Source organism: Solanum stenotomum, chromosome 1, assembly GCF_019186545.1.
Source record: "Solanum stenotomum isolate F172 chromosome 1, ASM1918654v1, whole genome shotgun sequence".
NCBI lineage: Eukaryota > Viridiplantae > Streptophyta > Magnoliopsida > Solanales > Solanaceae > Solanum > Solanum stenotomum.
The window spans coordinates 10,835,318-10,850,030 of record NC_064282.1 but is presented as its reverse complement, the minus strand read 5'-3'; the positions used below and the strand labels follow the sequence as shown (position 1 = coordinate 10,850,030).

The following is a 14,713-nucleotide window of genomic DNA, read 5'->3' as shown; positions in this document are numbered from 1 at the left end:
CCCCCCCCCCCCCCCCCCTCCTGTCATAGCTCCCATCCAGACGCCCTAATCTCCACCCTCAGCTCTCATAGCATTTATCTATTCCTTCGGTTTCATATTATTTGACTCTTGTCGACTTGATACATCTTTTAAGAAAATTTTAGTTAGGGATGTATTTTATTAAATTAACCTTATTAATATTATTTGAAACTCTAAGTTCGACTATTACTACTTTATATAGCTACTTTAATACTAGGGTAGTATGAAGAAAAAAACTCTTTTGATTTACTAAAATGTACAAGTAAAATGAAACATCTCTTTTTGATATAGGGATCAAGTCAATGAAACGAAGAATGTAAATACTAGATAAATATTATTAGGATAAAATTATTACTCCCTCTGTTCCTATTCATATGTCATCATTTTAGATTTCACGCCCCTTAAGAAATTAGATAAATTTATCATTGTACTTTTATTTAGTGTTCTTTTGAAATCAAGCTCTTATTAAATGAACATTACTGAATTTGACCAATGAACATGAATTAATTACTTAGTTTACGATTTCTTATTTTAAAGGCTAATAACTCTCAAGGGCAAAATAGGAAAAATAGTGTTATTTATGCATTTTTGAGAAATGGCAAGTATTAAGGAATATTTATTTTTAATAAGGACGATATATAAATAGGAACGGATGGAATATTACCATGAAATTAGGTCTAAAAGCTAAATAAAAAAACGTAATTATTCAATTGGAAAGTAAGATTTGTCTACTTCGAAATCCTTTTTCTGCTAGTGAAGGTCCACTTAATTAGGCACTTGTTATATTAGACTATTAGTACTAGTTGTGGACTTGAACTTTTATATACAACACGATATGAAGAAGACAGTATAATTAGAGGAGATAAACAACAATTAGGATATACTTAAAAAGTCTAATTAAAAAATCCATGAATATCGCTTCTTCTTTTTCCAGAACCTAATCATAGTACGTCCCTAATCATGTATAAATACTTTATAAAATGTTGAGAAAATACCAAAAATGGTCCTTTATGCTTGATGTAGGGCTAAAATAGTCTCTTAAATATATTTCTTTAAGTAGAAAATCATCTACACCTCGGACTTTGATTTAAAAATCTAACTCTCCCTCAACTTTGAAAAATATCATTCACACTCTCTTTAAATAAATAAATTATTTTATGCAAACTAATTAACTTTTTGGACTCAATATTTCCTTTTCGTTTGTAATATGTTGTCCCTTTCCAACTTTTCCTTCTTTTTTATTTCCTCTCTTTTTTTCAATCATAAAAGATACGTAAGAAATCCAGGTATATAATGGTGGCTAAATTGACACCTATTTATTTTTGCATATTAGGATCCAAATCAAATAGAGGAAACCTCAGAGATAAGGTATATATAAATATATATAATACTATATGTTAGCCTAATTTTTTTAGTGGAAGCTATTAAAAGCAAATTCCAGATAGATTTGAGTTCTAGTAATCAACTTTACAGGTTAGAGCTTTATATAGCTGACAAAGTATTTTGCTTTCTAACATCATTCCATATAAATTGGAGTCAAGCTCAGCATGCATCTCAAAAGTAAAAATAAAAATAAAAATGAAGAAAATATATAATTATATTACATAATAATAAATTTATGTTACATATATAATAAATAAGTTTGAACCTTAGAAATTTTCTTTATGAAATTCAAACTTTGTGCCTGTCTTGTGTGAGAAATCTTGAGATAGATGTCTTAGTTCTCCAACTAGACCTTGTGGACCACAATAAAACACACCTGTCATATAGATGAATTAAAAAATAAGAATGTCAAAAATGGAGCAAAACATTAAATTTGACGACGATGACAACAAGTGAGGTCTGGATAGGATATAGTCTAGGAAGACCTTAGCTTACCCCCTACGCTGTGAAGTAGAGAGGCGGTTTTCGATAAACCTCAAAACTATATTTATCTTAATGAATAATAATTAAAGATGCTAGATAAGTACTAACCAATTCTTTGATCAGGATGATTAATTGTAACACGTTTGAAAACTTGGCGCCAATTTGGTCTAGCAAAATGTGTCTTGACCCTTGTCCCAGAGACAATGTCAACGCCACTCTTAGCTTGTTGGATTGATTGAAGCATTGTGATTAGTGCAGACCGGGCATCGCCTTCTTCATAAACGCTGGTGCAGTAGTTGTGAAGCTCAATTAGGCCTTCTTGATCGTTCTCCGAGACCTCATCCATCACACCCTTAAACCACTCAAACGAGCCTTGCTCGCGTGTTACCCAATAGAAGTAAGCTCGTTTAGTTGCAAAAGGACTTCTTTTACTACCTTTAGTGCCATCTTCGATGTCCTTTTGTTGCTTGATGTTATTGAGCACATCTTTTACTATACTTATCAAAGGTGTTGCCCCAATGCCAAGGCCTACTAAGAGGACTACGTCGTATTTCTTGTAATCCTGTGCTGGTGCTCCATAAGGGCCATCAATCAAGAGCTTTGGCAATCTGTTATACATTGATATGAATCAAAAATGTGTACAAAATTCAGGGGAAAATAAATTTTCAAACTTTACTCCCTTACCTAGGCTTATAGTCGGCCTTCGCTATGTCTGCTCTTAAAAGGCCACTTTGATCACCAGTTGGAGACTCACAGACCTAAAATATGATCAGTACAAGCATTATTAGTCTTCCAAATGAGCATAAGTTTCTTCAAAAGATTTCGGCTTTGCTGTTTTATTACTGATTTTATGAATTGGATACCTTAGAGAAGAGAGTTTTAAGCTGAGATGTCCAATCACCCAATGTTCGAATGTGCATACTTAGGTAATCATCTCCTGGAGCTGAGGAGATAGTAAACGGATGCCTACATTACAAAATGTGCATGATTTTTAGAAGTTAAATAATAATTTGTATTTAGTTTATTTGATCAAGAGCTTAGTTTATTTCAAACTCACCACTGAAATGAAGAAACATCAGAACAGTTCACAAAAATGTACTGTCCACTTGTGTACTTAAAGCCCTGAGGCTTAGACATGTGCACTGCCATTACATTTCCAGGATATACAGCTACCTGAAAACTCGAATTTTAGATAGAAATTCTATTCACATGTAATTGAACTAGGAATCTTAATGCTTGCAATGGTCTAAGCTCTGAATGTACCTTCAAAATTCTCACTGCCTTGTACCCGGACCTAAATGCACGAAGGAGACGTTCACAAGCATATAGTATCATAGGCACCGCGATATACATCCACGTCTGCTCAATGTTTCGGAGAAAAAAGAAGGATATTAGATCCATTTTATGGCAAGGCAGGGCATGATTAGTATTAGATATGATTTACTTTGTTAAGAACTTACTGTTTTCTTGTACCATTTCTTTGAGAGGTAGAGGAAGTATCCGTGAATGATGAAGAGGACATAGACTATAACAAATAAGTGATGGGAGTACCAAAAAGCGTTAAATCCAGTGAGTTTCTTGATTGTTGATGGAAGATTGAGTCGGTTTCTACGAAACCATGGTTGGGCTAGTACATAGGCTATGATCATAAGGACCACCATCACAACACCGGTCCATCCTTCCGTGCCTTTCACAAACCACCAGTAGTTGTTTGGCCTTTCATCTCCGAAAAATGGCTTCATTGGCTCATATTCCTCATCCGTGGCATGTAACAGCCGTGGAAAATCACATGTTAAGTGTGAAATTGCATGTAAACCTACACCAACTGCTATTCCAAATGCAATTACCTAAACAAAATTGCAACAAAGAACACGAAAAATCAGACATTTAAGTTCGAAGATTTCGTGTTTCCATTTCTATTTTCAGGCTATATACCTTGTGGAAATTGATGTTATCATCAAAGGGAATTATTTTCCCAAGCTTAGTCCTACTTCTTAGCCAAGTTATGGTATTTCTGCATACTGGCAATAGAACTAAAGCCATGTTGAATTTTGTTGTTTCAGCCCCTCCTTTTGCTACAGAGACACAATAGCCCATAACATCAAAGACAGCACGACGTTTATATTGAATAAATTTCCATGTAAAGAGTCCTGCACAGATTGATAGCCACAAAGCCATCACCCAAATCCTCTTCCAATTGTCCTCAATGAAATAGTCTAGCCTTCTTTTGCATCTTTTAAAGGGATTTCGCTCTTTCGTTGGCTTAAGTTTCTGACTGAGCATCCGACTCAGAACTCTGCTGTTTGTTGAAAGATTCATCGACTGGCTCGGAGCCTGAAGAAGCAATGTCTCCAAGTTGTACAGCTGCATCAAATACAACCATTTATAAGCTCATGTCCTTGTTTAAGAATTTGTTTTATACTGTCAGTGTATATAACTTAGACTCTTGTTTCAAAACGAACCTCAATGTATCCAACATTGCCTGGATCTAGTTCTTCCATGATGAGAGCTGCATATTCATCTGAATTGTCTTGGATTTTTGACAACTTATTTGCAGAAGCACTAAGACTGATGATCTATAAGCTTATAAACAAAGTATGAGTTTTGAGTTCTTCGAATTCGTATAATTTCATGAATTAGTTCAATAATCATCTTGAGATCTCACCTCTTTCACCTCTTCTTGAGTAATTCTCCCATCTGCATCTTTGTCCACCCTATTTTTTTTATCATACCATTATTAGCTATCAACAATATCTTTTACCATATCAATGCAGAACTTAAACAAGTTTTCCTATTGAGAATCTGATGACAAAGTGCTGGCTTAATCGAAAATGTTCAAAGTAGTAGCGATATGTGGCATGTAATAGACTGGTGTTACAGTTCAAGACATCATTAGCATTCATTATGTTATAGGGTTGATTCATAGGATAGTTACTCAACTAATAGTTATATTATCTCAGAAAACCACAATATAACTATTTAGTTGAGTGATCATCTGAGAAATCAACTCTTACATTAGTATCATATTTGTGAAATTCTATCTGTAAAGAGTTATATAAAATCTTACATGTCGAAGAAAGTTTGCAGCCGGGCATCAAAGCTAGTATCTGTTATTTGTTCCCAGAATTCGCGTAGCTCATCTTTAGTCACCGCGGGAGATGTGATGCATCTCTTCCTAGCTAGAGCATCAAATAATTCCTCAGCAAACTCAGTCGATTCCTTCATACCTGATTACAAGTACAAAATGTCGTTATTATTATTATCAACTTTATTGTATAAATCCAAAAGAATTTGTGTAATGAACAAACAAACCTATGCATTGACCAAACAATGATTTTGTTAGCATTCCATTAACAGCAAGTTGATCGAATCGCGATTCAACCTCAGACCATCCTTCAGTTCCTACATTCTTGTTCATGAACTGAAGTCCACGTAGAGCAGGAGCAGCACCAGACTTACTCCTATCAATTTTCTGAAACTTATTAGAAGAAGTCATTCTTTTCAATTCCTTCGAAACTTGCCTCAGATGAAACGAAAGTTGTGATCCAAGCGTATTGTTAGGTCTCTTTTCGAGCCTGCTAGCTAACAATGCAGCTTCATGATCAGCTCCCTTAATGTTTTGAACCGAAACAGAATCATCGCGAACATCAAGGGTGATCTCTACATACGATTCATCATCTTTGAACCTTGCACTTTTCTTCCCACTGACTAATGAACCGCTGAATCCTACTCTCGATCCCCTCATACTATCTGAATCCCTCGTGTTTTCGATCTCCATTGATTTTCCCGCTCTTTTTTCCTCTGTTTTCAAAATGAAATTAATAACAAGTAGTATCGACCTATGTAACAATAATGTAGAAAAAAAAAATTATGAGAAAGATTGAAAAAATAGTAATAAGAGTATTGAGTTGAGAAATTGAAGAAGAAAGGTGATGTATATATATATACAAGGAATTAAGGAAGAAGGGAAAAGTCAGATAAGAGGGAAATCAGGGGGCGGATTTTGTATTGTTTTTGAATAATTGGGAATTTCTCTTCAACTTACAAAAATATAACGAACTCATGTAAGTGGTCAAACATTTTATAATTATTTGTTTTTCTATATGAAATTGGATGTAATTATAAGGTCAAAAGTTGGACATGATCTCCTATTTAAGAAGATATAATACATGAAAAAGATGAATGTAGGAATTTTAACTAAATGGATGTGTAATAACATCTCACCTAATACTTGTTTTGTGATAATAATAATAATATATAGAAACTTGGTGGAGCGTAATACGTAGGTTTAACGAATTAGTTGAATATATATGAGATATGCTATTGTGGAATTGAGAATAAACATATCACAGTCATGATTACTCTGATAATGTTTCTTCTCTTTATTTTTATTTTTCCTTTTGACCTATCTTATTGAAGTTTTGCAATCAACATGCTTATTTTGTTCCCACTCATTTCTTCCATGCATTTGGATAGTACAAAATGAATATCTCTACGTTTCGATATACATGAAAAAAGTCATTAAAAATGGTGCAAAATGATCATCTAACGCCTATGACTACTTTACACACACATATATATAGAGTTCGGAGCCAAAAGAATAGAAAAAAATGAACAATTATTTTAAAAGGGCAACAAAAATTGAGGATCAAACCAAAAGGGCAACATTTGGATGGAAGATGGATATCGTTAGATTGTAGGTTGAAAGGCGTATGCTGAAATGAGTCTTATAAGGCGCATGCTGACATGTAGGTTGAAAGGGGCACGTTGACATTAGCCTTGTAAGGCCCACGCTGACATGAGCCTTGTAAGGACAACATATAGATACATAAAGTGCATGACACTATTCCTATAGGGTCATGCAAATGTTTAGCATGGGTAGGAGTTCAGTGACGCCTTTGATAGATAACATGCGTATCGTATGTCAATCGAACATCCTTAAACTTTATAGATTCAACTTCTATAGTTTAATTTTTAGCAGTGAACTTAACTATAGAATTTTCGAAGTTATCGATTTCATATCTACTCTCCTTATATAATTTTAATGAATTTTTACACAAAAAATTATATATTATGAGTCGAAAGTACTAGGTACTCAACATCAGAAAGTTGTATCTGCCTATCTGTAGACATTGAAATTTTGTGGGACTCTACCAAACGTGTTCGATTCCACTTAATATTTATGGCCTATCTGAGAGAAATCTAAATATATTATATATATATATATGATTAATTTTTAATAAATTGAAAAAAGGTTGAATTATGGGATGATGGCACTGTAAACTCTCATGGCATTTTGTGGGCAGTTCACCTAAAGAATCTTGAGTGATGTTGTCATGTGATCATAAAGATGTTTAACAATTAGCTTATTTCCTTAAATTGCATTTTATTACAGCTCATATAATAAATGGCTGACTTTAGTTGACTCTTTCATGGTGCAGCCCACAGTTTTAAGTTCCCACATCTATTCCATTTTTGACCTACTACTACTAAAAACCAAATTGTATTATTTGCCAAAAAAAATCCAATAAACAAATAAATACACAAACATTCATGATTTATTGAGCTTTACCAAATCTCTCAAATAGTCCTAGGTTTACGGCTTAATCATTCTAGTATTATTCCAGTTGAAGTATAATAATATATCCCATTTACTAGTAAAGTTGATAATACTGCTGGTGTAGTTTTTGACTAGAGGTGGAAAAAGAAAATTCAAAATTAGCTGATGAAATGTTATCTATCAATGTGCTTAAGTTTGGACGTGTTAATGACTCACTCATTTATACAGCTTATTTTAACTAATTTATTTAAAAGTTGGATTGATTTACAACATACTGTGATCCATGTGAAATATTGTTAAGAAGATTTTTTCATTGTTGTTTGATGTGTTGTATATAAATAGCTACAATAATAAAAAATATTTTTTATTAGATAATTAAATTATTTATTAGAAACAAAAAAAAACTTAGCAAGAATTAAGCAAATTAGATTATCACTGTTATTTAATTTATTTTGATTCGGATCATTTCAACCAAAATAACTTTTTGAGCAACTAATTCTCTAGGGTGATAAGTACAATTAATTTTTGGTTTCTATAATTCTATGTTAAGTCCTCGTCGACAATGAAGATTTTAGGATAAGGTTGAATGGTGTTATTGTTTTTAATCATTTTTAGTCCGTTGATCTAGATTAAATTGATTTGATTATTTTTTCCTCCAGCTTTCTCCTCATTTTTTATATTTTATTTTTTACGAAAAAGCTGGAGGGACTACTAACTTTTTGGGCTGGTATTCAAAGTTTAGCCATTATTTAAAATATATTTTTTTAGTGTGAAAATAAACTTTTGAACAAATTAATGTAATTGTGGAAAACTGTACTTTTCCTTCTCAAATAATCTATCGTCATTGTTAGTTCCACACCCCTTAAAAATATTAATTAGGAGAAGTTTTAAATTATTTTACTCTTTATTGATATTTAGATAATTATAACATCATTTATAATTGATGTGTTTATAGTCTCCAGAACAATAGCCATCAAGGGTAAAATGAAAAAGAAAAATTATCTTGAATTTCTAAAACTAATTTAAAATAATTATTTTTAAAATTACGATAAATAATTTGAAATAGAAAACCGATATCTATAATGGGGTTTGAACATTTTCATCAATTCGAGTTTCCAAGTTTTTAAAAATGAAATTTCGAACTATAAAAATTGAATCAAGAGTTAATTTTCTTTCTTTTGGTTGGGGGTTGAAGGGAAGTATAAATAATCAAGCAATAAGCGGTGAATGGCTTAAATGTCAAAGTGCATTCCATTAACAATTACTAATGAGTACTCCTCCATTAGAAAAATGAGCAAAAGAGAAAACAATATCCTAAAGGATTAATGTTCATCTTCCATTAAAACTAAAACTAGATGGTCAAATAAGAACATTAGTGTCTTCCCTCCGTTTTAATTTATTTATCTACATCTCTTTTTATTTTATTTTTCTTCAAAAGGAATGTTTCTTTTTTTATATTTATAGCTTTTTAATTTCAATTTTTCACTAACACGTTTAAAACCACACGATTTAAATAACATTTTGATATTCAAAAATCTTTTTATATTTTTTAATTGTGTGCCAAGTCAAAATCAAACAAACAAATTAAAGAGACGGAGTAGTAATATGTGTGGGAGGGAAGTAGGAAAAGGAGAGGAAATTACAATGTGAATATCGAACTTTTAACAATAAAATAGAAGTTAAGATAGCAAATCAACTAAGCTACTATAATTTCGGGTCCACGTGATCTGATAATGCTAGTGGAGATTATTATGGAATGGAGTAATTGGGAGTTGGTAAGAGGTGAGAAGGAAAGCAGCCATTGAGTTAAGACTTAAGAGCCTCTTGTTTTAGGGCAAAACCACTAAACCATAGGCAGTGGCAGACCAATTCATGATGACACGACTTATAACCCCTATACATAGGATATGACTACGCGGAGAATATCATATAGCAATAAAATCAATTAATTACAAACCTTAAAAGTTATAACCACCAAAAAGTTAAAGCTCAAAATTTTACCTACATTTGTTGGTTACCAATAAATATTTCAAATCAAAATAAAAGCTATTACTGGTAAGTAGCCTTTATTAGAAAATAATTTATCCCTTAACGTAAGACTTTTCAATGTAAATCATGATTTAACTGAACTTCAAGATGTATACCAATACACAAGATGAAAAATCAAAATAAAATAAAATGAAAGCTACGCTCATCAAGAAACATCTTTAATAAAAAAAGGTATTAATTCATATTTTTAATTAACAGATAAGTAACCAATAGTTCAATAAATTACAATACATCAGTCATCATGATGATGATGACACACAAGAGACATGAAGGGCCTGGCATGAGATACATAATATCCTCATGACTCCACCAATAATGATACACTCAAAAAGAATTAGGGAAATACAGCTTAATTAAAAGCACTTTGTTTTAAGGATCATTAAAATACTCACACATAATGCATATTAAGTTTTTTTTATATAAAATCCCTCTTAATTTTGATTATGATTTTAAATATCTCTGTCCTTAGTGCACTCTGGTGGCGGAACAGGATACCTTGCTTTATCAGTGCAATAGTTATAAACAGTGTATTTTTGACGGACCCAACGAAGTCTCCTGTATTGTAATGCATCTAAATCTTGGAAGGCCTTTTGATCCCACCATTTCATGCCTTTAGTGTTACAAACTTGGACTTCTTGTGGCGTGGCAGCTTCACATCCGTCCACGTGGAACGATGTGTATGATGCGGTAAATGGGGCATTGGACCAATCGGTTTTCTCAAGCCCACCTCTTGTGGCCCAATCATCTGCGTCCCAAAGACTTGAGTATATCTTCATTGGCTGATTGAATGGGAATTTCACACCAAGGTCTTTTGAGTTTTTGAATGCTCTAATTGGGACGTCGTCCACAAAGATCCTGAAATGTTAACACAAATATATTAGCCCAATCCATTTGGTAGAGGCCCAATGGAAAAAGCCCAATGTTGAATAATAGAAGAAAAAATTGTTTATTGCTTTTGAGCATCTTTTCAACTATTGTACTAATTTTCAAAGCAAAGTGGTGAATAGTCTTCCACAGAATTTTTGAAAGAAAAAAAGATCACTCTTTACGAGGAAACATTACTTTTAGGTGCAAGATAGAAGACAAAAATTCTGTCGCAAGGACACCAATTAGCCAGCTTGCTTAAAGTATGTAGGACCAAATAATTTGAAATGGACATTTTACAAACAAAATCTGGAAATTTCATACGAATCGTCACGATATGTTTAACATCATATCGATTTAAATGTTTAATATCCAAAATTAAAGGTCATAGATATCAGTTTTGACCAAGGTCTAACTAAAATTTTGTGACGAAAACAAGGAGTACATGTATAATAAGCATTAACATACATACACTATTAGAAGTATATTTATCAAAACATAAATCTTGATTGTACATGTATAATAAGCATTAACATACATACTATTAAAAGTATATTTATCAAAAACATAAATCTTGATTATCACAAAAGGACCAACATACATACTCACATGACAAAGGTTCTTAGTATAAGTTAAACTTGCAGGTTTTCATGCTTCTTTTATCCTCCTTTTAACTTAAACAAATTCCTAGACAAATGTGCATTTTGTATTAAACAATTGTTAGCACTCTAGTTGTAAGCATTGTAGTTGTAGGACCACCACGTAGAGTAAAACCAAGTGCACAGATTGGGACCACAGAAGAAGAACTTTACAGAAACAACAATAATGAAACAAGATTAAAAATGTCTAAATTATTTCATCCTGCTGTTTGATTAGATGTTATGAAATAATTCATCTCACTATTAATTACAGTAATATCTAAGTAATGGATGAATATGGAATAAAATACTAAAACTAAAGAAGTAGAGTACTTCAGTAATAACTTACACAATGAGGTATGTGTTCCAAAGAACAGAATAAGAATGGTAGCCCTTGGTTGGGTCAAACCAAAGATAGATTCTCTGTTCTCTGTTTCCTTTTCCTCCTGTGAACACATTTGTCTGCAATATGTATGGCTGCCCTGTTCTGTTCCCCAAAAATTCAAAATCTATCTCATCGTGCTCTGCATTATTCGATGACAGCTGAAAAACAAATAGTAGCACTTCATTATTACTTCACTCTGAACAAAAAAACAGTGGAGAGTTGAAGTAAATCGAAAATCATCGACATAAAATTAGTCATGATAACGTAATATGTCGTTGAAGAAATGATAAAATAAATACTACTATACAGATCTAAGTAGTGTCCATTTTCTAGCATAGTGCAACAAAACAGAACAACTCCAAGTAATGAAAATATGTTGTCGTTATAAATTGAGCATATGCATATAATATACTAACAAAATGCAGTTTTATGATTATTTTCAAACATACCATCTGAGATGAAAAAATAATAATAAGGAATTACTATAGAAACTTATGTTTTTTTTTTTAAATAAATAAAAAAAAGTAAGATACATAAATTGAATCGCGAGTAGTAGTATATACTTACGTAAAATGCAGTGACAACACCAGCTGAGTCTCCACCAACGAGCCTCATTTTCATGCTGAAATGCCCAAACAGATATGATTTCTTTGACTGAAATCCAGCTCCTTCAAATACAATTAAGAAAATGTGAAGTTTACGATAACTCAATTAATAATTATTATCTTAAAAAATTATGTCTCAGACATGAAATTGAAAAATATAGTCTAGTTAGTACCTGAAGATCTGTCAAGAATAAGATCAGTAGTGGCACCACCATTGAGGAACTTAATGTGGTGACTAGCCCAACTTGGCTCATAGTTTTTCCAAAAGGGCACATCTACTGGCCTTCTAGGATACCCACAAAATCCAACAAGTGACAAATTAATCAAAACAATACTAAATAAAACTCCTTTTATGGTACCCATGATGAGAAAAACCAAGCCAATCAGAGACCACTGTTTTGTTTCTCTTGTGTTTGTGTTTTTTTACTTCTATTTTTGAGAATGAATATGACCCAATGGGAGTGAGGAAAAAGGAAGTGTAATGGCTGGTTATTTATAGGTGTAAAAGTGAGTGAGTTGGACTTGTGGTTGAAAGTTGAAACAAAGTTAGATTTTTGAGATTTTGGGTGGTTGTAACTTGTCCTTTCGTCAACAAAGGTTGGTTGTCATGCAGTGATAAATATTTTTTTATTCGTATTAGTAGTCTTAAACAGATTTGAACTCTCTTTGGCGTAAAATTTTATTATTTATACCTGCTTAAAATAACTTTTTATGTATGTATAGTAGATGTCAAACCTCCTTCAAACTACTTCGTGTGTCTATTACTATAGATTTTGAACCTCCTTATTAAAAATTATGAATCTGTCGCTAGTCTCAAATTCGACTCTCCCTGAATACAGAATCATTTTTGTTAGATAGCACTTTATTGCTTAATATACACTTTTCAATATAACGGATGAAAAACCAAAAAATTAAATAAATTTGGCCTTTCAAATAATTGTCCCAAAGAGAGGTTAGAGTTAGTGGGTAATTGCACATTGGGGGAGTAATTAACGGGGACATGCACATGCCCGTATCAGAGAAAAGCCTTGTCACCCTCAGACCGAGGAGGAAAATTTTATGACCCCATTCATCTCACTCGACCAAATAGCGCGTGCTTTTGTTTTTTTCGATTCTATACGATTTTTTTTTTTAAAAAAATAATAAGTCTAATAAATTAAAAAAATTATTAAATCTTGTTGTTTGAAGTATGTGATGTAGAATGTTGAATACGAGTTATTATACAATGACATACAAGTGATTTTTTTTATAGCGGATGGGAGTGAATTTTTCTTGTGATGATATATAAGTGTATTTCATAAAATACAAATATGAGCATGTTATCTGTAAGTAAAATATATGGTATATACAGGTTAGTTGGATGTGTGATATTTCTGGATGATGATTGTAAAGTGTATTATTTAATTAAATTTATTTTATATCCGTATAATTTGAATAAATAGATATTATATGCTTATTATACGTAACATATACAATATAATGAATTATGCTTATATTTTAAAATTAGTGTTGCTATATACAAACTTTTCTCTTCTTTTTATCTGTTTAAATTTAATTCAAATCATCGAATCTTAAAATATAGAACGATACTTCCTCTAATATATGTGACTCTTTCTTTGTTATTAGTCCATCTAAAAAATATTTTTTTTTATTTGACAATTATTTAATAATACATCTTTATTTTGTCATTATTGAGTTTCACCCAATCCTCTACCGAAGAAATATCAACTAAAAAATAAATATTAAAGTAATTATAATAAAAAATTTCCTTTATTTCTATGTAACAATTGAAACGAAATCTGTGAATTGACGACCGACAAATAGAGAGAGAGAGAAGAAGAGTGGATAAAGGAAACTGACGGGTAGTAGTGAACAGCGTTATTTGTAGTGCAGTTACCCAATAAGTGCATGTGGTATGTATGGTTCGGGTTTCTGCGTAACTTTTGACGGCTAAACGAACGCGTCGGTGCAGACGGGCCCCTCCATAAATGGGCTGGCTCTGCTACACTACACACTCGATTTGGCAAATTGGGCAAGACAGAGACATAATCACATACACCTTCTTTTGGTTCCACTTCATGCCACGTTACCTAAATTTCCTTATTAATGTTAACATACCAGAATCTAATAATTGAACTATCTATTTTCAATTCACATAAATAACTAAGTAATCAAGTCTCCATCCAAAAAGGGACCGGACGATCTATAAGAATCCATTTATTGACTTTGTTATGATATTACGGATCGTTTGGTATAGTGTATTAAAAAAAGATAATGTACACATTATTAGGGTGATAAAAGTCTCACATTGGTTAGAAAATGGATCGGTGGTTTTCTTATATGGACTTGGATAATCATCTCTTCATAAGCTAGTGCTTGGGATTGAGTTAGGATCAAGTGTCATATCTTTAAATATATTAACTTTGTGTATTGTTAGTATTTTGTTTGGTACAATTTTTAGCCTATATATGTATACTAATGATTGCATTAGTTATATACATATTGAAGTGTATTGTATTACTAATATCATGAATTTTCATGTATTAGAAATTTTAAAAAAAAGTGTCAACACATGCATTAGATTGATTAATGACATAACTATCTCTCAAATGACCTCTTAAGATATTTCCCACTTCCCAAAGCTAAAGAATGGTGGTTATTACTGTAAACTAACATCTTTATTGTAGAAGGTACGTAATATGCTTTATTTTTAATATACCGGACAAAT

At 32.1% G+C, this 14,713-nt stretch overlaps 2 protein-coding genes across 2 annotated transcripts; both read right to left on the bottom strand.

Annotated features, from left to right (window-relative positions):
* Positions 1-1,597: 1,597 nt before the first annotated feature.
* Positions 1,598-6,017, bottom strand: LOC125853569 (respiratory burst oxidase homolog protein B). The gene is made up of 12 exons (XM_049533285.1): positions 5,197-6,017; positions 4,952-5,111; positions 4,550-4,598; positions 4,347-4,460; positions 3,820-4,248; positions 3,345-3,731; positions 3,148-3,243; positions 2,942-3,057; positions 2,748-2,850; positions 2,569-2,642; positions 1,993-2,492; positions 1,598-1,777 (listed from the first exon to the last, which is right to left on the bottom strand). The coding sequence occupies exons 1-12, from the start codon at positions 5,660-5,662 to the stop codon at positions 1,668-1,670; spliced, it is 2,604 nt and encodes an 867-aa protein (XP_049389242.1). The 5' UTR covers positions 5,663-6,017; the 3' UTR covers positions 1,598-1,667.
* Positions 6,018-9,732: 3,715 nt separating this feature from the next.
* On the bottom strand, positions 9,733-12,452 carry LOC125868827 (probable xyloglucan endotransglucosylase/hydrolase 1). The gene is made up of 4 exons (XM_049549390.1): positions 12,159-12,452; positions 11,948-12,048; positions 11,345-11,538; positions 9,733-10,348 (listed from the first exon to the last, which is right to left on the bottom strand). Exons 1-4 carry the CDS (start codon positions 12,346-12,348, stop codon positions 9,943-9,945), a joined length of 891 nt encoding a protein of 296 aa, XP_049405347.1. The 5' UTR covers positions 12,349-12,452; the 3' UTR covers positions 9,733-9,942.
* Positions 12,453-14,713: the final 2,261 nt, after the last annotated feature.